This window comes from Salmo salar, chromosome ssa13 (assembly GCF_905237065.1).
Source record: "Salmo salar chromosome ssa13, Ssal_v3.1, whole genome shotgun sequence".
In the NCBI taxonomy this organism is placed as follows: domain Eukaryota; kingdom Metazoa; phylum Chordata; class Actinopteri; order Salmoniformes; family Salmonidae; genus Salmo; species Salmo salar.
The window spans coordinates 21,801,172-21,821,873 of record NC_059454.1 but is presented as its reverse complement, the minus strand read 5'-3'; the positions used below and the strand labels follow the sequence as shown (position 1 = coordinate 21,821,873).

Here is a 20,702-nt window from a genome sequence, read left to right as displayed (position 1 = left end):
TGTTTACCTTGGGTTAATGTAAGTGTGTGTCTTAATCAACTTTAACAGTGAAAATTAAATACACAAATTATTTTAAAAAAAAAGCAGTGACAGGGATGACATTCACCCACTTTCATACTTTGACACAATCAACTTAAAGGCACACTTGCATTGTTGGAGGAACACAGACCATTTTTTTTAGGAAGTAGAGCGCATGCGAATTAACTCTTGCCTGCCCAGAGCTGTCCCAGCTCCACAATTGGCACATTTCCTGTGGTCTCCCTTAAGAGAACTAGGCAAGAGAACAGTTAAGAGGTCTTTAAGAGGTGGACTGGGACAGATTATGTTTCTAAAACACAGTACCCAGTCATTACCCTGCCTCCAGGGTTCTTCACTAGTGCTGAGCAAAGGTTATTTTCAAGCTTTTGGATGGGGAAAAGATTTAACTGGATAAATGAAAAGTGAGATGTATTGTAAGGTTGTTCCTGATGAGTAGCACACCGCCTTATGAACAATACATTTAATTCACACTTTAGAGCAATTAGATTGCTAATTAATCTTGAGTTATGCTTCATCTGGAAGCGTTTTTCTCACGAGGTTGTGATGCGTGTGGCATGTTGCACTGCATGTCCCCTTTAAGATGACCGTCACATCAATTTCTCGCGGCATCTGAAGGGGGTAATCTCGCGTTATTAACACGCCGCAGTAGAACGCCATCTGATTGGACGAAAGGGGTGTAGTTGTAAGATGGCGCCCAGTGAAATCTGACTGCAAAATAAAAGGGAAAATAATAGAGAAAATAGCAAGAAACCGTGAAAAATCCAAGTCTAAAAGATCACTGAGACAATTTGTATCTCTCCTATGCTCAAGAAAAACGTTGCTACTGGCTTGTGGAGCTGCATTTCTGGGCGGATAGAGAGAGTGGATTTGGTCGGCCTGGGAAAGAGAGGTAACAGTTAAGCCAGGCAGGGAGGAGAGTGGAGCGAGCTATACTGTTACTGAACTTAACACGTTTTATACTGACGTTCTATTCGCCACATTATATATTTTGTGCTTTCATTAACATGGCGTATTTTATTTGGTCAAGAGCTGCATATTCTGTTTGTTTAATAGGCCGGTAGGGAGGAGGGGACTCCACGGGAACGAGCAAAATACCGTAGTCAGCTAACGTTAGTTAGCTTGTAACGTTAGCTAGCTACAGTAGATTTACAGCACCAGTATCTCGCTTTTAGCAACAGTAGCTAATGTACACTTGGCATTTGTTCAGTATCAATGACAATATGAACAGTTACTTAATTCACACCCAGTCAAATGTGAGTGTTTCATCTTCGTTCGGTGTTCTCACAACCGACCTGCTCGAGCGAAGAACCAGGACAAGACCTACCTGGTGAGCGCTCGCCCTGACCTCGACTGTCACTGAACAGTGTTCATTGTTCCGACTTCCGAGTGCATTATTTAATTCCTCTGATTTGATACAACGCTTTTGCAGCTCCGACTCTCGATACCCCAGGCCAGCAGAATTAACCTTTTAGCTTCTGTCAGATGTAAACATTCCTGCCTTCAACCACTGTCATAGTCCTGTCCGGACAGAACGGAGTCTAAGGCCACCCACTACCGATTGGTAGTGATTTGAACGGCCACAAAAGTTACCCCCTTGTCTGTCAGCAAATATTCTTGTCCGAAAACGTTAATTTCCGTCCAAAATGAAATCTATTTTTTTGTGACAGACAACTAGTAGTGTACCACAACCCTATTTACATATTCATTGTAACTTAAAGGGCAATTCCACCACTTCAACGTTTTCATTATCTACAGCACCTTATCTTTGTCTAAATATGTGAAAACGGTACCTTTTCTATGATCTGTGGATAAAAACATAAGGTCCTAAAAAATGCATCTCTGTGACCTCACAGGGTAGGATTAAAAGTAAGAAACTAATTTTCAAAACCTGCAACGAGTTTCTAGCCAGAGGGAGGATATTTTTCTTGCTCCCAAAGTCACCGTATATCTCAATTTGAAAATCCGTAAAAAAAAAACGTTTTGGCATTTGATGTTATCGGGTAGAACTTTTAACTTTATTTATTTCTATAAAATGTAGAAATGTGCTTTTTTTTGCGTATTGTGGAAAGAGATGAAGAGATGAGGTTGAAAAGTGGTGGAGTTGCCCTTTAAGCCTTCATGACAGTAAGTAAATTACTGCAGGTTTATGGTCAATAACTGACATGCGTCTTGTCTATGTCCACACAGGCACCCCATCCTATCCCCTGTAGAAGAGTAGCGTTGGGCTGTGATGAATAACATGGAGGGTTCGGGGGGCTCGTTTGAGGATCTGGTGAGGCTGAAGGCCCGCAGTGTCCCCCAGCATCGAATGAAGGAGTTCCTGGAGTCCCTGGCCAACAAGGGCCCCGAGGCACTGCAGGAGTTCAACCATCAGGGCGGCGCTGCCGCCACAACCACTACCACCACTACGGTGTACCAGCAGGGAGCAAACTGCATATACACAGACAGCACCGAGGTGGCTGGGTCACTGCTGGAACTGGCCTGTCCGGTAAGAGACAGGGAGAGGAAAAGAGAATGTAGAGTTTGTGAAAGACAAGATAGATTTGGTGACATGATCCATATTATAATAAAAACCACCTTGTGCTCTACCTTCAGCAACAGCAGGTACAGGTGTCCCAGCAGCAGGTGATGGCAGCGCAGCAGCTCTCACCAAATATGACCACAGCCATGCACCAAGGCCAAGACATAATACAGGTATTATCATCTACTCTTTCTGTCTTTCTCACTCAATGTCTTGCTCTGTCCCTGCCACTCTCCTAAAAATGAGTGCCAATTATTGCTGAGAGCCTATGACTATCCTGGTTAAGCGAAATGTATATGTCTCCTGTAGGTGCAGATTGGGGGGCAACATCAGGGCCAGGTGGTTGGGGTGGGGGGCCAGGTGCTGCAGCTGCCCTCATCCTCCAATCAACAGCTGCAGGGGGTCACCACAGCCCAGCTAATACAGTCCGGGGACCTCACAGAAGAACAGCACCAACAGGTAAACACACATTCCAGTTGGTGTACACATATACCTAACGGATAATGTATTTTAACATCTCTCTCTCGCAGCTGCAGGCCCAGTTGATGGCAGCGGTGGCGGGTGGTCAACAGATCCAGATCCAGACGGTGGGAGCTCTCTCCCCCTCCCAGCAGCAGGGCTCTCCCCGGGGGAACACCATCCAGACCACCTCCCCCCTCCAGCCAGCCAAGAAGCGTAAGGTGGACATGCCCATCACAGTGTCCTACGCCCTGCCTGGTCAGCAGCTGGCCACTGTACTAGCAATCCCCCAGGGTCAGGGACAGCAGCAGAGCTACGTATCTCTGAGGCCAGACGTGTTGACTGTAGATAGCAGCCACCTGTACAGCGCTACAGGTACCATCACCAGCCCCACTGGAGAGACCTGGACCATCCCAGTCTACTCTGCCCCGCCAGGGTCACGTGATCAGGGCGGCGTCACACACATCGCCATTCCCCAGGAAGCATACAGCGCTGTGCAGGTTGGTGGGGGGACTACAACGACAATGGCACACACTACGCCAACGCAAGTTACGATCGGCTCGAGTCATGCAGTTTCAACGATGACAGGGTCGTCGGTGGGTCATGAAGAAGTACAATACCAGACAGTGGCGGCCAACTCTCTGTTCCCGGCCCAGTTCATGCACGGGAACATCCACATCCCTGTGGCGGTGCAAGGGTACGGCAACACCACGCAGTCGCTCATCTGGGACCCCCAGCAGCAGGTGCTGCACACACAGGGAGGGGTGCAGGTCCAGGACGCACAGCAACTACAGGTCACTTTATTCAGCAGCTACAGATTATAATTCTACAAGCCCCAAACATCTACATCAAGATTGATATAACTTATAATCTTGATTTAATTTTTCTGTTTAGAGGTCTTAACTCGAATGGCCTGGTCTCTTGCTGCATTTGTTTTGCATATTGATAGCCCTGGTGTGTCTGCGCAGGGTCAGACCATGGCCGTAGCAGAGATGGAGGGCCAGGGGCATACAGAGATGATGCTTCCCTGTTCTCTGAAGCCTGAGGAGGGGCTTGATGTGTGGAAGCTCTGGGCCCAGAGGAAGAATGCCGAGCTGGACAAGGACGAGATCAACAAACTAGCTCCCATTGGCCGTAAGTACACTCACCTTTTTTTGTCGGACACTGTCTACCCCCTCGCTAGCCAGCTCCCCATTGACTGTTTATACTTGTGTGTGTGTAGGCCGGCAGGCACTGAGGTTCCAGGAGGACCTGGTGTCGTGTGCGGTTGCTGAGCTCAGTGTGGGGCTGTCTCACATGTGCCAGGAGGCCCGAGGGCTGGAGGGAGAGACTTATGGGGCTGACGTTCTCTACTACGTCTTCCTCTGCATACAGAAGGTGCCCCACACACACAGGAATATAGTAACTATAATAGAAGCTACTGCATATTCTAACTGTCTTTTTACTCTCTTGTCTTTCCTGTCTTTCTCTGTAGTATCTGGTTGATAATGGTCGTGTGGATGACGTGTTTTCAGACCCGTACTACGGGCGCTTCTCCCAGTGTCTGCATCGGATACTGGAGCCATGGAGGCCAAGCGTCCATCCACTAGGTAAGAACAGAAATCGGTATAGTCCATTAGAGCCCAACCATACACATTGTACATATCACCTGTATGAATTAGTGATGAATAAAACATGTCAGGTGTTTCATGTTTTTTGCTGTGTTTTATGACTTCCTGGCCCAGGTTACCTCATCGCCAGTCAGGTGACAGAGGAGATGCTGTGGGAGTGTAAACAGCTGGGTGCCCATTCCCCTGCAACGCTACTGACTACGCTGATGTTCTTCAACACCAAGTGAGTAAGTTACACACACATACACACCCACACACATCCACACATAAAATGCATGTATCTAACACCTCTTTGTCCCCCCTAGGTACTTCCAGCTGAAGACTGTGGAGCAGCATCTGAAGCTGGCCTTCTCCAAGGTCCTGAGACACACCAGGAAGAGCCCCAACAACCCCAAAGACAAGTGCACCAGCATCCGCTACCTAAAGCCTGTTGGCCAGCACCAGATAGGACAGAAAGGTGAGAGGTCACCCAGCCCCAGGACAGGAGAGCCAGGGGTCAAATGCTGTACATGGCTCTTTGTGACATGCAGAAACTTGGTGGTAACCTCTAACCCCTCTCCCGCAGTGACAGATGACATGTATGCAGAGCAGTTGGAGCACCCAGAGAACCCTCTGCGCTGCCCCATCAAACTCTACGACTTCTACCTCTTCAAATGGTGAGTTGAGGGACAAGGAGTAAGGGTGTGAAGGAAACAGTTGAAGGGTACATAATGCCTCTGAATCTAGCCTGATATTTGTAGAACACTATATACAAATAGGGGTGTGAACGTTACATAAAAAAAAAAAAACTACATTTAATCATTAACATTAAGAAAAAAATCCCTAACTGAAGAAAATTATATCACAATGCAGCTATCACAAAACTACCACTAACAGGTCCCGATCATTGTCGTAAAGGGATTATTTTTTTATTTTTTTTACAAATTGGCCTACCTAACGCAACAATGCTGTGACGTTAAGAGGGGATATGCATCTTTCAAATTATTTGCGACGGATTTAAAGCGCTCCGCACGTCATCGTCCTTAACAGTTGGAAAAGAAGGTGCTGATTACAGAAAGGATTGCAGTTTATATGCAGCCCTTGCCAATGGCCTACTTGAGTTGAGGTAATTTGCTAAATGCAAGCACCATTTGAGCCATGACTCGCACTGCTGAAACAGGTGCGTCTTTCTCATCAATATCACTGTTCGACATTTACTCCCGTTTCAACATGGTGTTATTTCCTTTATAATGGGAGTTGAGGCATAGATTTAACAGCATTAGAACGCTAAAATTATTTTAATCAGTAAATGGAAGGCCCTAAAAATTGTCAAGATTCCAGCCACACAAGTCAGACTGTTCGGCACCGTTTGCTACCTCAAGGCAAACGGTTTGCCGTTTGCACCAATTCTGGAACCAACAGGACTCTGAACAGCTTCTACCACCAAGCCATAAGACTGCTAAATAGTTAAACAAATAGCTACCCGAACTACTGCGGTAGAACTTCATTGCCCCTAGCAGTCATACTACGCAGTAGGATTTCCCATTATATTTTATGAAGCGTTTTTAATGGAAAACTGATAAATGGTGGTTAAAACGTTGACATTTTTTCCCATTTGTCACATAATACTAACCTCTCTCCTTCTCTCTCTCAGTCCACAGAGTGCTAAAGGCCGCAACGATGCCTTCTACCTGAACCCTGAACCCGTAGTGGCGCCCAACAGCCCCCTGTGGTACTCCACCCAGCCAATCGACAGAGAGCAGATGGCGCACATCCTCGCTCGCTGCCTCATCGTGAGAGAGATCCAGGAAGCTGTTGCCAACATACACTAGCAGGACTGGAGGAGGGGAATGACCATTGACTTAGACATCGCATCATTATGGCGTCGGTGAGAGCATGGGCAGGGCCATTGAGGCCATTTCTATTTTGAAGTAGTACATTTTCTTCTTCTACTTCTATGAGTTGGCAAACAAACTGAAAGGGTTCATACTACCACCCGGAGTGTGGTGTTTGAACAGTATAAAGCCACGGTTGGCGTTTTACTGCCAACTGCAGTTATGGAATGTTTATTCACGAGTAGGCCTATAATTCATTGGTCCATCCCTCCTGACGGCTCCAAAATAATTATAACTTCACACATTATCCAATGGATTATGATAATTTGCTGGTAAAAACATTAGTTTGCACCCCTTATCTTAATTTGTTCCGTGGCAAGGTGGCCAAGTGTAGGGTCGTCACTAGTGAACACAGCCACAAAGTCATAAACCCTGTCTATTTCAACATGATCTTAAAATCTGATTTTAAACCCAACTCTCACCTTAACCACACTGCTAACCTTAGCCTATCCTTAAGGTAAAAAAATAATCTACTTTTTGTTTTCATGAATTTGTACGTACGATATAGCCAATGTTGACTTTGTGGCTGTTTTTATCTAGTGGAAACTCAAGTGTAGGCTACAGAGAAGTTGTTTGGTTCTCAGACGACTCTCGAATAGGAAGAACTTTGCAGCAGGTGTTTCTGATTTAATAAATGTTGCCATGTTGGTGGGTGATAATATTTACATAAAGCCCAGCCCCAAAGCGAAACGTAGGGTGAAAAATAATTTGCACGTCACCTCATCGAAAAAGGCATGTAAGCCTCATGGAAACGTCCGAAGTTACACATTTGGATTTGTCACTTCAAGCCCAAATATTATACTTTGACTAAAACGATGACTTATTGATTCACATTGTTGTGTAACATCATGGGTAAGCTCTGGCAATTGTCTTTCACCCCGAAAAAGTGGATTTCTACTGGTGTGGGCGTTTAAATGTATGTATATGTTAATTGTCTGTGTCTAGCAGAATTTCCCAACCCTCTCCTTGGGGACGAACAGATGTTTCAGATTTTTGTTGTAACCTTAAACTGGCACACCTGATTCAATTAGTTTGCTAATCATCAACCCCTTGACTAATTGAATCAGTTGAACCAATTTCTGGCTAAAACCAAAAGTTTAAATGTCTGGTGGTCCCTGAGAAGAGGGTTGGGAAGTACTAGTGTATAGCGCATGCAGTGTACAAAACATTAGGAGCACCTTCCTAATATTGAGTTGCATTCCACAGGGATGCTGGCCCATGTTGACTCCAATGCTTCCCATTATTGTGTCAAGTTGGCTGGATTTCCTTGATACACACGGGAAACTGTTGAGCATGGAAAAACCCAGCAGCGTTGCAGATCGTGACACATTCAAACTCATGTGCCTGGCACCATACTGCCCTACGCTGTTCAATGGCACTTAAATCTGTTGTTTTGCCCATTGACCCTCTGAATGGCACACATACACAATCCATGTCTTAAGGCTTATAAATCCTTCTTTAACCTGTCTGTTTCTACACTGATTTGAAGTGGATGTAACGGGTGATATCAATAAGGGATCCTAGCTGTCACCTGGATTCACCTGGTCAGTCTGTCATGGAAAGAGCAGGTGTTCCTAAAGTTTTGTACACTGCACATCCCAAGATGCATACTTAACTTTCATCCATACAGAGAATACCGCTTGCAAGCCTTAGGTTGCGTTTACACAGACAGCCCAATTTTTTTTTGACCAATCAGATCAGCTCTTTTGCCAATTATTGGGCAGAACATCAGAATAGGGCTGCCTTTGTAAACTCAGCCTTAGATACAACCTTTCCATCAAATATTTTTGCCAAAGGAAGTAATTGCAGGTTAATGAGTCTTGTCCTGTAAGCTAACTGTGATTTTCCCCTTAGGCCAGCTGCAGTCAAAATTGGCTATATTGTCATAACATTTTTTTTATTTTGGTCTTAATTTGAGTGTTGGGGTTAGCCGTGGGGTTAGGTTTAAAATCAGATGTTATGCCTTTGTGGTTGTGCCAGCTAGTAACCACTGCAGAGCGGCATCCAGAACAAGATTCATTATAATAAACTAACCTGTGAAATCTTTTTTTTTAATTTCATTTAAGCATTACTGTTGTAATTGTTATTTTCTGTTCACCAACAGACTGAGGGATATATGCATTTCTCCTGTTTTATTCTGTAAAATACATGTATATTGTTTTTTATGTTGCTGGTGTTAACTAGACACTGCTGCTTCTTTGTCATTGTCATGAGTACCCCTCTTTGTTGCATTTCCTCTTAAGTTTTCCTGATCTCATTGTTGCCCAGCTGTGAACAGGTGTGTATATATGGACTCACCTGCAAGTTCACAACCAGGATGGGCTTTACTCTTTGTTTTCCTCTCCTTCTCTGTGTGATACTGGACTGAACAGACCTGTGATGGCCTTACTGAACTGTCTGGCGGCACAGTGAACTGACTGAATGGTGCTCGGGCTGTTGTGGCCCCTAATGGATTATGGCAGGCAGTTAATGAAAGTGTTCCACATAAACTTGTCATAAGAACAGACTTTTTCTTTCTGTTAAATGTTTTTCTACGTTGTGGGCTTCTGAATGCGACCCAGGCTTACAATCATTGTTGACTATTAAACCACTTTCTTACATGGACCTCAACCATAGAGCAAGATGGAGGACTCATCTTTGCATCTGTTCCATTATGGCAATCTCCATTTTGAAATAGTCAATTTTCTTCTTTACAATTGGCAGATCCCTCCTGATGACTGGGTTGGACATGAGTCAACAGCAAATGAAGTTGGAGGTCCCACCCAGTTGACTACATTAAAATGGTGGAAGCTCTCAATGATTCTGCCTATGCTAATACAGCCTGTTAGCCACTAGAGGTCTTTATTATTCTCTGACCTCAACACAGTGCATCACAGCCTGCAGCTACCATATGAGGGAGTCTAACAGCATTAATAGTACTTGGTAGCATGTGTATTATACATAATAGAACCAGGAGTTTTCCCTGGCCAGGATATAGGGTCTGATAACTCCTGGCTCTAATTAGTGGCCTGAGCAGGAAAAACTCCTGGCCACAGTGTACTGTTCATGATGAATGAAACAGATAATAGATGTGGGTTTTCATCCACTGTTCTGTTTATTTTATGTAAGTGCTGTCAGAGCCTTATGGAGAATGACAGTGCCTCTGCGATTTTCAAACATTACCTTTTTTTGTGCAGTGACTCACCACGTGTTTGTGTTTTTCTCTGGAGATAACGTGAACAATAGTGCTTAATTTCTGCACAAAGTAGTTAAATATTTTCATAGAATTTTCCTAATGTAAATCAAGGGTCTAAATTGTGTTAGAGGCTGTTTTTCACCAGGAAGATAAACAAGCAGTCAGAGACACATATGTAACAATGTACATCAACATACAAATCTTGTTCCAGCACACTACTATGCTTTTTAAATGCATTTCAACATTGCTGCAACCTTATACATAGGGACAATCTTGGTTTTGCATTCATGAGAATAGATGTGTCTCAGCACCATTTGTGATGAAGTACATATCTCCCCCATTACCTCAGGCCTTAATAGTTATTCATGGTTGGTAATCCAGTCTGGAGGAACAGGTTCAACCGGAGAGGCATGTTCCTCTCTCTATGTCTGTCGGACTGATCCAGGAAGTAGATGGATCCATTGTTGCGGCTGCCTCCTTTTGTCTGTCTGTCTTTTGTCACACACACAGTCATCTCATAGGGCAAAGTCCCCTTCCCACTCAGTCAAAGGCCTTGTTATATGTAATCACACAACGTACAATAGTCCCTAGGTTGGGACATCTTCCCTCAACCCCAGGTGTGTTGGAGTTTGGATATGTGGTTTCACTTGTAGATACAGGTGTGTGTACTATTGTTTGTTCAGACGGAGTTAGCCCTTCCAGGTGTGTGACTGAGTGAAGATGAGGGTGTGGCTATAGATTGGTGTGTAAATGCGGATTAAGGTGTTGGGTGTGTCTGCATTTGTGCGATTAGTCCTCAAGTGTGTTTTTGTGGATTAATATGCATAGAGGGGGGCAGCAGTCTTCTTAGCAAGTTCCTAGGGTTGAGCAGCTGTTGCACGGAGCTCTGGGTTTGTGGTTGGGTTTGGACTAGATGGGGGGTGTGCTGTTCCTGTTGCCGCCTGCGCCTCCCTCTCGACCGGTTTCCCTGACCTGATCGCCCTGAGGAGGTGAGGGGGTGATCCTGCCTCTGATCAACATGAGCAGGGCCAGCATGACTCTGTACTCTGCTGAGAAGTTAAGAGTTCTGATAGCCAGCTGAATCAAATAGCACAGTGTAATATGATACTGTCTGTTTCAATAGACATGTTACCATCTGAAACATTAACATATGCAAAAAAAAAAGATAATACTTGAGTGTTTGCTTTGTGCTCTCACCTTAGAGGTCCCACACTCCCTCCACTCAGCCAGTGCATCAGACACTGATGAACCAGTATATACTGCTCCTGGGTACACGCAGTGAGGGAACAGAACATTGAGAACATACTGCAGCTAATGAAGATGACATGAAGATTGTGACAAGCTGAGCTCTTGAACTGGGGGGAGGGGGGTCTTACAGACTAACTTGCCAGCAGAGAGGAGCCTTCAGCTGCCCTATCCTTTTCTGAGGGGTTATATAGCCTCACGTTGTACTAGTAGGTCATCAGGAACCATTATCACAACTTAATAAACGGGGAGGCTAGAGACAAACTACTTTCAATGCAGCATCAAAAGAAGTTTGTCTCCAGGCCTTCAGTTATCTATTGATGATGATGTGTAACAAGGATCAAAATGAATCACTTTCCTGGGGCAGGGTTTCTATCTATAGGGGGTGCACATTTTGTTTATATCCCAACACAACTGATTCAGCTAATCATCAATATTCTCAGTAGTTGTGGACTGACCAGGTTCTGGACCATCATGACTCGGTGCCGTCTCAGGTCCTCCACGGCTGCTCTAACATCAGGCATGATGCCACGCACACACAGCTGCATCAGCCACAGCAGAGCGACAAACGTCCCAGACCGCCCCACACCTGCACTGAGAGAGATGCAAACAGCATTTAAAGAGGTGTAGTCTGCACTGAGAGATACAAACAACATTTAAAAGAGGTGTAATCTGCACTGAGAGAGATGCAAACAGCATTTAAAAGAGGTGTAATCTGCACTGAGAGATGCAAACAGCATTAAAAGAGGTGTAATCTGCACTGAGAGAGATGCAAACAGCATTAAAATAGGTGTAATCTGCACTGAGAGAGATGCAAACAGCATTAAGAGGTAATCTGCACTGAGAGATGCAAACAGCATTTAAAAGAGGTGTAATCTGCACTGGGACACACATACTTTATATAGAGATATTGTCTCAACTGAGATTCATACACAGATATCTGCAAATATTAAGGAACCACCACCAACACAATGACTATGATTTAAATGTTTTACAATGATGGAAATGTGACTGGCATTCAGCTATTTTCACAGTTAATAAACAAAAATAGACTGAGGGCTGCACACTGTATACTTGCAAATGTAACATTTTATTAATGTTTCTGTCACAGAAATATCAAGGCCAAAAATCTTAAGTAGAAGTTAATAGATAATGACACAAAACAAAAAGTGTGAGACAGTTTGCAAGCTAGGTGAGTTGGGGTCAGGGGTGAGAGGTCATACCTGCAGTGCACCACTGCAGGCCCCAGAAGGGGTAGAGTGTCCAGATGCTGCCGCACATGCTCAGTAAAAGCACAGAGAGAGGCGAGGTCGTTGGGTACACCCTGGTCTGGCCAGGCAGCGTAGTAGTAGTGTGTTACTGTCCTCTCTACGGGAAAACCGTGCTGAAACAGACACACACACTATCAGCACAACCACACTACCAGAATAACCACACACACACCATCTGTACCACTCACAAACACATGATTCATCTTGGAAATAGCCTACATCTGTTGACCAGTGGCTGAAACTAATAGTCTTTGTTACAATAAAATAGGACAACTAGGATATGACAGGGCCTAGGCCTCACCTGTCGTAAGTGAATGGTGGTGATGAAATAATCTGGACGCCGTTTACGAGACACTGTGGTAACCTGGACCACTCCGTACGACACCGTCCCTTGCTCCATTGGCCAGTACTCATAACACAGCACCTGGAGAAACATAGTCAACACGTTGTCTAACTAACAAAAAGTATAGAAACTACTTTGTGCACACCAGGAAAATTGAAACTATGACCAATTCATGGTAGATACACCCACTCTGTGCAGCATCCACATCAACAGGGGCAAGAATATGCTTACGAAGACTTTTCCATAACTTCATGGGTGGCAATGAGAGCAATATAAAACCAGAAGAACTATGCAAGTCTACGAGTCAAACTTGATGCTGTGAATGCAGTTAACATGTTACCCATGAACGTTTAATACATTTGAGAATTGTTCAGTGTGTCATCACCATCAAATCCCTCACTCACCATGTCCTTCTGTTTTAGGGCGGTCACCATGACGATGATCCTAATGTTCTGCTCCCACACCATCCTCCAGAAGTCAGCGATGGTGCTGCGCAAAGGACCCTGGGTACAGATGAAGTCTCGCACTGTACATCCACCCTGAGGAGCAGACAGACAGACAGCAGACTTGATGAATGAATAGACGGACAGACACAGCGACAGACGGACAGACAGAGTACTCACAGGGACATAACTAGCGTTGATATAATCTGAGTGTAGCTGGGAGTCTAGCAGGGACAGCCTCACTCGACTGTGGTCATCTGAAACCACAGGGACCATTAATCAAAGTGATCAGAAAATGGGAAGCATTACCACACATGGGATAGATGTGAAGATAATGTTTATGTGCTTAGATATAGCAGGTCATATTATCATGGTAATAAACTATTACTCAGAGGTAGCATTTGGTGGTGCCCTGATATGGTATGTACCATAATACTCACAAGGCAGTATGTAGGGATATCTGTTCTTCTCTCTGTTGGCCTCCAGGTTTCCAGCCCTGGTAGTGAACTCTTTACCAACATCATTCAGCTCCTGAACAATGAAAAAACAGCAACTGAAGGGACAATATGAAAGTGGGACTTTACTGCCACAGCAGACACTGCACAAAGTCTCCAAGGCTCAATACTCTGATGTTTCTCAACTCCAGTCCTCCAGGACCCCCAACAGCACACCTTTTTGTTGTAGCCCTGGACAAACTCACCTGATTCAACTCATTGAGGGCTTGATGATTAGTTGACAAGTTGAATCAGGTGTGCTTGTCTGGGGCTACAACTAAAATGTGTGCTGTTGGGGATGCTGGAGGACTGGAGTTGGGAAACACTTCTGGATTACAGAGCCAGGGTATTACTCAATAGAAGACTGGTTGAGATTTATTTACCTCAAACTTCTGCCAGAAACCACTGTTGTCCTTGGCAGCGAGTGATTGACAGCGCAGATGGAATTCCTGTAGAATATGTGCCCGTGAGAACACCTGTACCCTATATGGAAATATGGCAGCAATCCTCAGTCAATAAACACTCTTTAAACAACTGTTTAAATTGAGCTCCAATTTTTGTCAAAGTGGCATTTTTCTAAGTGACTACACCCAGAATGTTCTTAATGCCATCATTCCATTAGACTTGAGGAAGCAACAATAGGCTAAAACAGTTCTAACAGCATTCAATCAGCCAATCAATAGTTACTTTTCTCTTCAATACCATTTTAACAAAGACTCAAGTTATTCAATCCAGCCGCTCAATGACATTCAATGTTCCTCACCTCATGTTTTGTTACAGGGGCAGAGATTAGGCTTTAAGCTTCCTCTGGTAACCAATAACAGAAGTGTGTAGCGTAGAGGGGTTCAGACTTGTGGGGTTTTGTTGGGTAGTTGTAGAACAACAGACCAGATGATTACAGTGCCAAATCCTGGATGAGAGGCTTCTGCATCACTAATCATGTGGAAGAAATAGCAAAGCCTCTGTGATTACTATGCCTTGGTCAAAATGGTCAAAAAAGTGTAACTTGAATGTAGAACTAAACTGAAGTTACTGACCCTTCCCTCGCTAGTTAAAGAGGAATTTGGCTCACTAAAAAGACCATGTCACACCAAACACAAACACACAACAAATACTTTCATAAAAACATACAAATATACAGATGTGCATTAATATAGAAAACAAATGTTGGGCGGCACCGGAAGCCTAACATTCTTACACAGGATAGTTTGAATTTGTTCAAGGAGCTCAGAGGCAGTAAGAATGTCTCATATTACACCATAATTAAAAAAAAAATATATATATATATATATATAACACTATAGAACAAAGTAAAATATAGCCTACAGAGTAAGGTTGCAGAATCAACTGCTAGCACCCAAAACACTTTCTGTTGAACACTGTCTGACACAAACAAAAAACGCATTCATCACCAACCTGAGAACACTAGAAAAAAGCTACACCAACAGGTCTACAAAAGAAAACAAGTGTACAGCCCAGAAGGGCTGAGCAACACCAACGTATTATTTCTTATTTTATACTATTACCTTTGTAAGTGTTCCTTTCGAGAGCAACCAGGGGCTCCCTTCCCTTCGATGTGTTCTATCCTGTAAAGTTACCTTGCCCCAGTTATCCAAACCACCACATTTTATTTCTCTCTCCCTCTCTCTCGCTCTTTCTCTGAAAGTGGCAGGGAGAGAGGGGTGGGTTGAGACAGAGACTAAAGGGGCGGAGAGAAAGAAACAAATACCTAAGGAAGGTATGTGGCTGTGGATAATGTGTTTATTTGATATTCTTTAAGAAGATGTATTGTAATACTGCCACATTTAATCCCACTCGTTGCTTATGAATGGTACCTATAAAATGTAATAATACTCAGCTGTGCACCTTAAAATCCTGCTAGGTAACCTGTCTTTACCACTCCAATCAAGAGAGGACCTACACAGTAGACTTTAAAAACAGATACCACTGGTCTTAGCATTATTTTTATTAATTATATACTTATATCACTTATACAAATACCAAAACAACTTTTAAGAATTCTTACAAGACAAACACATTATGTAAATAAGCATGTAGGATATTTTATTGCTGTTGTGAAATGCAGTTAGATTTTTGTTTCATTTGGGGAACATTGTTTATTGAGACCATGAATACAAGGAGAGGGTCATTAGTCCATAGAGTTAGTATTAGTTCTAGAAATCCAAATTCTAATGCTAGGTAGTCAAGGTTACAGCATCCCAAGGATTTTCAATTGTGCATCTCATTCTAGCAGGGAAAGTGACCATGGCATGACTAGATACAATTGAGACATTTATAATGAGTGCCTAATGATAATTTCCCCAAGGTCTGTTGGTGGTTTCTGCTTATAACCAGTGCTCTTCCAACCTAGAGCTCAAAATGGATCAGGAAAAAAAGAGCAAAAGGTCATACAAGCCACAGCCTTGCGTAAGTATTGAGTTACCGGTATACCTAGGATTATTGCAATTACCTATTTCCTCATGGTTTGACAAGGATGTCCAATACAATCAAAAGCATTCAAGATAAATGGTATTGATTTGTGTTTGATATGTCAGTAGTTACCAGTGTTAACAGGAATCTTGAATGTCTCAAATTGAACAAACTGAAGATGGTAAAATGTCAGTAGTGAATGTCAGCAGGTACACTGCATTACCAAAAGTATATGGACACCTGCTTGTCGAACATCTCATTCCAAAATCATGGGCATTAATATGGAGTTGGTCCCCCCTTTGCTGCTATAACAGCCTCCACTCTTCTGGGAAGGCTTTCCACTAGATGTTGGAACATTGCTGCGGGGACTTGCTTCCATTAAACAACAAGAGCATTAGTGAGGTCGGGAACTGATGTTGGACAATTAGGCCTGGCTCGCAGTCGGCATTCCAATTTATCCCAAAGGTGTTCGATGGGGTTGAGGTCAGGGCTCTGTGCAGGCCAGTCAAGTTCTTCCACACCGATTTTGACAAACCTTTCTGTTTGGACCTCGCTTTGTTCACAGGGGCATTGTCATGCTTAAACAGGAAAGGGCCTTTCCCAAACTATTGCCACAAAGTTGGATACACAGAATCATCTAAAATGTCATTGTATGGTGTAGCGTTAAGATTTCCTTTCACTGTAACTAAGGGGCCTAGCCCGAACCATGAAACACAGCCCCAGACCATTATTCCTCCTCCACCAAACTTTACAGTTGGCACTATGCATTGGGGCAGTAGTGTTCTCCTGGCATCCGCCAAACCGAGATTCGTCCGTCAGACTGCCAGATGGTGAAGCGTGATTCATCACTCAGAGAACGTGTTTCCACTGCTCCAGGGTCCAAAAACAGCGAGATTTACACCACTCCAGTCGACACTTGGCATTGTGCATTGTGATCTTAGGCTTGTGTGCGGCTGCTCGGCCATGGAAACACATTTTATGAAGCCCCCGACAAACAGTTATTGCGCTGATGTTGCTTCCAGAGGCAGTTTGGAACTCGGTAGTGAGTGTTACAAACGAGGACAGACGAGTTTTATGCATTACGTGCTTCAGTACTCGGCGGTCCCGTTCTGTGAGCTTGTGTGGCCTTTCACTTCGCAGCTGAGCTGTTGTTGCTCCTCGACTTTCCACTTCATAATAACAGCACTTATAGTTGACCGGGGCAGCTCTAGCAGGGCAGAAATGTGACGAACTGACTTGTTGGAAAGGTGGCATCCTAGGATGGTGCCACATTGAAAGTCACTGACAAACAAGGCCATTCCATTGCCAATGTTTGTCTATGGAGATTGCATGACTGTGTGCTCAATTTATATACACCTGTCAGCATTAGGTGTGGCTGAAATAGCCAAATCCACTAGTTTGAAGGGGTGTCCACATACTTTTGTATATATAGTGTATCTCCCCTATTGCATCATGGTATAGTAAGTGCTGTGTTGACAGGTCAATGCTGTGCACAAAAATCGAGACTTTGTGAGGTGCTTTTTAAAATATTTTTTTTCACCTTTATTTAACCAGGTAAGCCAGTTGAGAACAAGTTCTCATTTACAACTGCGACCTGTGAATGCCTATATTCTGCCAGCCTTAGTTACAAATTAAGTCAAATAGGTAGATTCAACAGTGCCAACAATGTCAAAGAAACACACTGATTAATAACCATTTATTACACTCAACATTGCATCAGACAAATGATCTACAGTAAGAGCTCACAGCGTGTTACATGTTGCAACAGGTTGACTCATAACAACACTTGTGTTCCACTGCCTAGAGAGCATTAAGGGCAGTGAGGAGAAGCAGAGGTTCTCTGGGGAAGGGGCCATCCTCCCAACCTGTCCAGAGGATAATATGTCTTTTAGCAGACGCTTTTGTCCAAAGCGATTTACAGTCATGCATGCATATACAGTTGAAGTCGGAAGTTTACATACACTTAGGTGGGAGTCTTTAAAACTCGTTTTTCAACTACTCCACAAATTTCTTGTTAACAAACTATAGTTTTGGCAAGTCGGTTAGGACATCTACTTTGTGCATGACACAAGTAATTTTTTCAACAATTGTTAACAGACAGATTATTTCCCAGAACAACAACAAAGGACCTTGTGAAGATGCTGGAGGAAACAAGTTACAAAGTATCTATATCCACAGTAAAACAAGTCCTATATCGACATAACCTGAAAGGCCGCTCAGCAAAGAAGAAGCCACTGCTCCAAAACCGCCATAAAAAAGCCAGACTATGGTTTGCAACTGCACATGAGGACGAAGATCGTACTTTTAGGAGAAATGTCCTTTGGTCTGATGAAACAAATATAGAACTGTTTGGCCATAATGATCATCGTTATGTTTGGAGGAAAAAGGGGGAGGCTTGCAAGCCCGAAGAACACCATCCCAACTGTGACGCACAGGGGTGGCAGCATCATGTTGTGGGGGTGCTTTGCTGCAGGAGGGAATGGTGCACTTCACAAAATAGATGGCATCATGAGATAGGAATATTATGTGGATATATTGAAGCAACATCTCAAGACATCAGTCTGGAAGTTAAAGCTTGTTCGCAAATGGTCCTTCCATATGGACAATGACCCCAAGCACACTGCCAAAGTTGTGGCAAAATGGCTTAAGGACAACAAAGTCAAGGCATTGGAGTGGCCATCACAACGCCCTGACCTCAATCCCGTAGAAAATTTGTGGGCAGAACTGAAAAAGTGTGTGCGGGCAAGGAGGCCTACAAACCTGACTCAGTTACACCAGCTCTGTCAGGAGGAATGGGCCAAAATTCACCCAACTTATTGTAGGAAGCTTGTGGAAGGCTACCCGAAACGTTTGACCCAAGTTAACCAATCTAGCGGCAATGTTACCAAATACTAATTGAGTGTATGTAAACTTCTAACCCACTGGGAATGTGATGAAAGAAATAAAAGCTATTTTATTACTGCGCACTTACCCTGACTTTTTATTGTCTTTTGGCTTACTTTCCACCATTTCCTCCTTCTGCTGCACCTGACTGTCTTTCTCCTCCTCCTTTGCTTGTTCTCTCTCTGCCTTTTTCTTCATCTTCTTCTTCTTCCCTTTGCCAGTCTTCTTTGCCTCGTCATCCTAAGAGTGGTAGATGGCAAATTACTGTAGTGTCTGATATCTAGATGTACAGGTTGTAAAAGGTGTACATACGGTCTATTATACTTCCGCCTCATAAACATAATCTTGTTTGCTAACTACGTTTCAGTTATAGTTTCACAAACATATTCCCTTTACATAACTCAACTCCATTTATCATCAAGTCCGCATCATCACCCACCTGTTGGGCCTCTCCTGCCTCTCCCTGGAGGAACTTCCTGCCGGCTGCTGTCAGGGGGGTGATGGGGGCCAGACGGGGGCTGCGGCGGAAATGGAGGTACTCTGGCTGGGATGCTGTAGTAACCAGCGGAGAAAGGCCGGTCCAAGCACACAGTGAGTTCTGGACTGTTCTCCTTCCATGGAAGTTCTGGAGAATGTTGTTGATCATGATGTCCCACAGAATTCCTATCTTGTCCAGTATCTCCTCAATACGTCTCTGGTAGAACGACTCCAAGCCCTAAAGCAGGCTGGTCAACATCTTCCGGTCCTGGGCTTCCCTATTCCTGTTCTGCTCAAAGTCGTTCTTCATATCTCGCTCAATATCAGCCATCATCAAGCACATCTGCATCTTCACCTCCTTCTGTAGCCATGAAGTGCTTTGAAAGGATCCTCATGGCTCACATCAACACCATTATCCCAGAAACCCTAGACCCACTCCAATTTGCATACCGCCCCAACAGATACACAGATGACGCAATCTCTTTTGCACTCCACACTGCTCTTTCTCACCTGGACAAAAGGAACACCTACGTGAGAATGCTATTCATTGACTAGGGTAGGTAATCTGCCACGCTGATCCTCATGATGGGGGCCCCTCAGGGGTACATGCTCAGTCCCCTCCTGTACTCCCTGTTCACAAGTTCTACAGCTGCACCATCGAGAGCATCCTGACTGGTTGAATCACCGCCTGGTATGGCAACTGCTCAGCCTCCGACCACAAGGCACTACAGAGGGTAGTGCACACATCCCAGTACATCACTAGGGCCAAGCTTACTGCCATCCAAGACTTATATACTAGGAGGTGTCAGAGGAAGGCCCTAAAAATTGTCAAAGATTCCAGCCACCCTAGTCATAGATTCTCTGCTACCGCACAGCAAGCGATACCGGAGCACCAACTCCAGGTCCAAACGGCTTCTTAACAGTTTCTACCCACAATCCATAAGACTCCTGAACAGCTAATTTGCTGGGGTTTTCATGCTCAACAGTTTCCCATGTGCATAGCCACGGGACGTAGGGGTGCTGCAGGACCCCCTGCTGAATCTGAAAAATAGCAGCGATTACAGCCTTGAGTATTCTTGGGTATGACGCTACAAGCTTGGCACACCTGTTTTTTGGGAGTTTCTCCCATTCTTCCTGCAGATCATCTAAAGCTCTGTGAGGTTGGATGGGGAGCGTTGCTTCACAGCTATTTTTAGGTCTTTCCAGAAATGTTCAATCAGGTTCAAGTCCGGCATCTGTCTGGGCCATTCAAGGACATTGAGACTTGTCCTGAAGCCCCTCATGGGTTGTCTTGGCTGTGTGCTTAGGGTGGTTGTCCTTTTGGAAGGTGAACCTTCACCCCAGTCTGAGGTCCTGAGCACTCTGGAGCAGGTTTTCATCAAGGATCTCTCTGTACTTTGCTCCATTTATCTTTCCCCAGATCCTGACTTTGCATGAT

At 44.2% G+C, this 20,702-nt stretch overlaps 2 protein-coding genes across 12 annotated transcripts; one reads left to right on the top strand and one right to left on the bottom strand.

Moving 5' to 3' along the window:
• The first annotated feature begins 680 nt into the window (after positions 1-680).
• On the top strand, positions 681-13,162 carry LOC106566639 (transcriptional regulator QRICH1). Of its 7 annotated transcripts, none has more exons than XR_001319912.2 (13): positions 681-928; positions 2,227-2,527; positions 2,635-2,733; positions 2,870-3,019; positions 3,091-3,813; positions 3,988-4,153; positions 4,242-4,396; positions 4,494-4,608; positions 4,738-4,852; positions 4,935-5,086; positions 5,195-5,285; positions 6,263-6,496; positions 12,960-13,162. XR_001319912.2 is itself a non-coding variant. In XM_014134854.2 (12 exons), the coding sequence occupies exons 2-12, from the start codon at positions 2,270-2,272 to the stop codon at positions 6,438-6,440; spliced, it is 2,196 nt and encodes a 731-aa protein (XP_013990329.1). In that variant the 5' UTR covers positions 681-928; positions 2,227-2,269; the 3' UTR covers positions 6,441-9,113. The 7 variants fall into 7 exon arrangements, 3 of the variants coding, with proteins under 3 accessions (XP_013990329.1, XP_013990327.1, XP_013990328.1); XR_001319911.2 differs by lacking the exon at positions 12,960-13,162 and adding an exon at positions 7,710-9,113; XM_014134854.2 differs by lacking the exon at positions 12,960-13,162 and having other exon boundaries at positions 4,744-4,852; positions 6,263-9,113.
• LOC106566640 (receptor-type tyrosine-protein phosphatase V) lies at positions 9,575-15,266 on the bottom strand. Of its 5 annotated transcripts, XM_014134857.2 has the most exons (11): positions 15,001-15,246; positions 14,238-14,407; positions 13,858-13,957; positions 13,421-13,511; positions 13,161-13,237; positions 12,942-13,076; positions 12,496-12,618; positions 12,147-12,307; positions 11,382-11,517; positions 10,876-10,943; positions 9,575-10,727 (listed from the first exon to the last, which is right to left on the bottom strand). In XM_014134857.2, exons 2-11 carry the CDS (start codon positions 14,240-14,242, stop codon positions 10,475-10,477), a joined length of 1,149 nt encoding a protein of 382 aa, XP_013990332.1. In that variant the 5' UTR covers positions 14,243-14,407; positions 15,001-15,246; the 3' UTR covers positions 9,575-10,474. The 5 variants fall into 5 exon arrangements, with proteins under 5 accessions (XP_013990332.1, XP_013990334.1, XP_013990331.1 ...); XM_014134859.2 differs by having other exon boundaries at positions 9,575-10,755; positions 12,942-13,237; positions 15,001-15,266; XM_014134856.2 differs by having other exon boundaries at positions 9,575-10,724; positions 12,942-13,237; positions 15,001-15,258.
• Between the last annotated feature and the right edge of the window lie 5,436 nt (positions 15,267-20,702).

Coding starts and splice junctions, on each gene's coding strand:
- LOC106566640 (XM_045693043.1), bottom strand. Junction 13,238..13,420: donor ATATCCCTACATACTGCCTT/GTGAGTATTATG, acceptor CTGTGGTTTCAG/ATGACCACAGTCGAGTGAGG. Junction 12,619..12,941: donor CCCTAAAACAGAAGGACATG/GTGAGTGAGGGA, acceptor ATGTTTCTCCAG/GTGCTGTGTTATGAGTACTG.
- LOC106566639 (XM_014134852.2), top strand. CDS start 2,270: ATGAATAACATGGAGGGTTCGGGGGGCTCGTTTGAGGATCTGGTGAGG. Junction 2,528..2,634: donor TGCTGGAACTGGCCTGTCCG/GTAAGAGACAGG, acceptor CTCTACCTTCAG/CAACAGCAGGTACAGGTGTC. Junction 3,020..3,090: donor CAGAAGAACAGCACCAACAG/GTAAACACACAT, acceptor TCTCTCTCGCAG/CTGCAGGCCCAGTTGATGGC.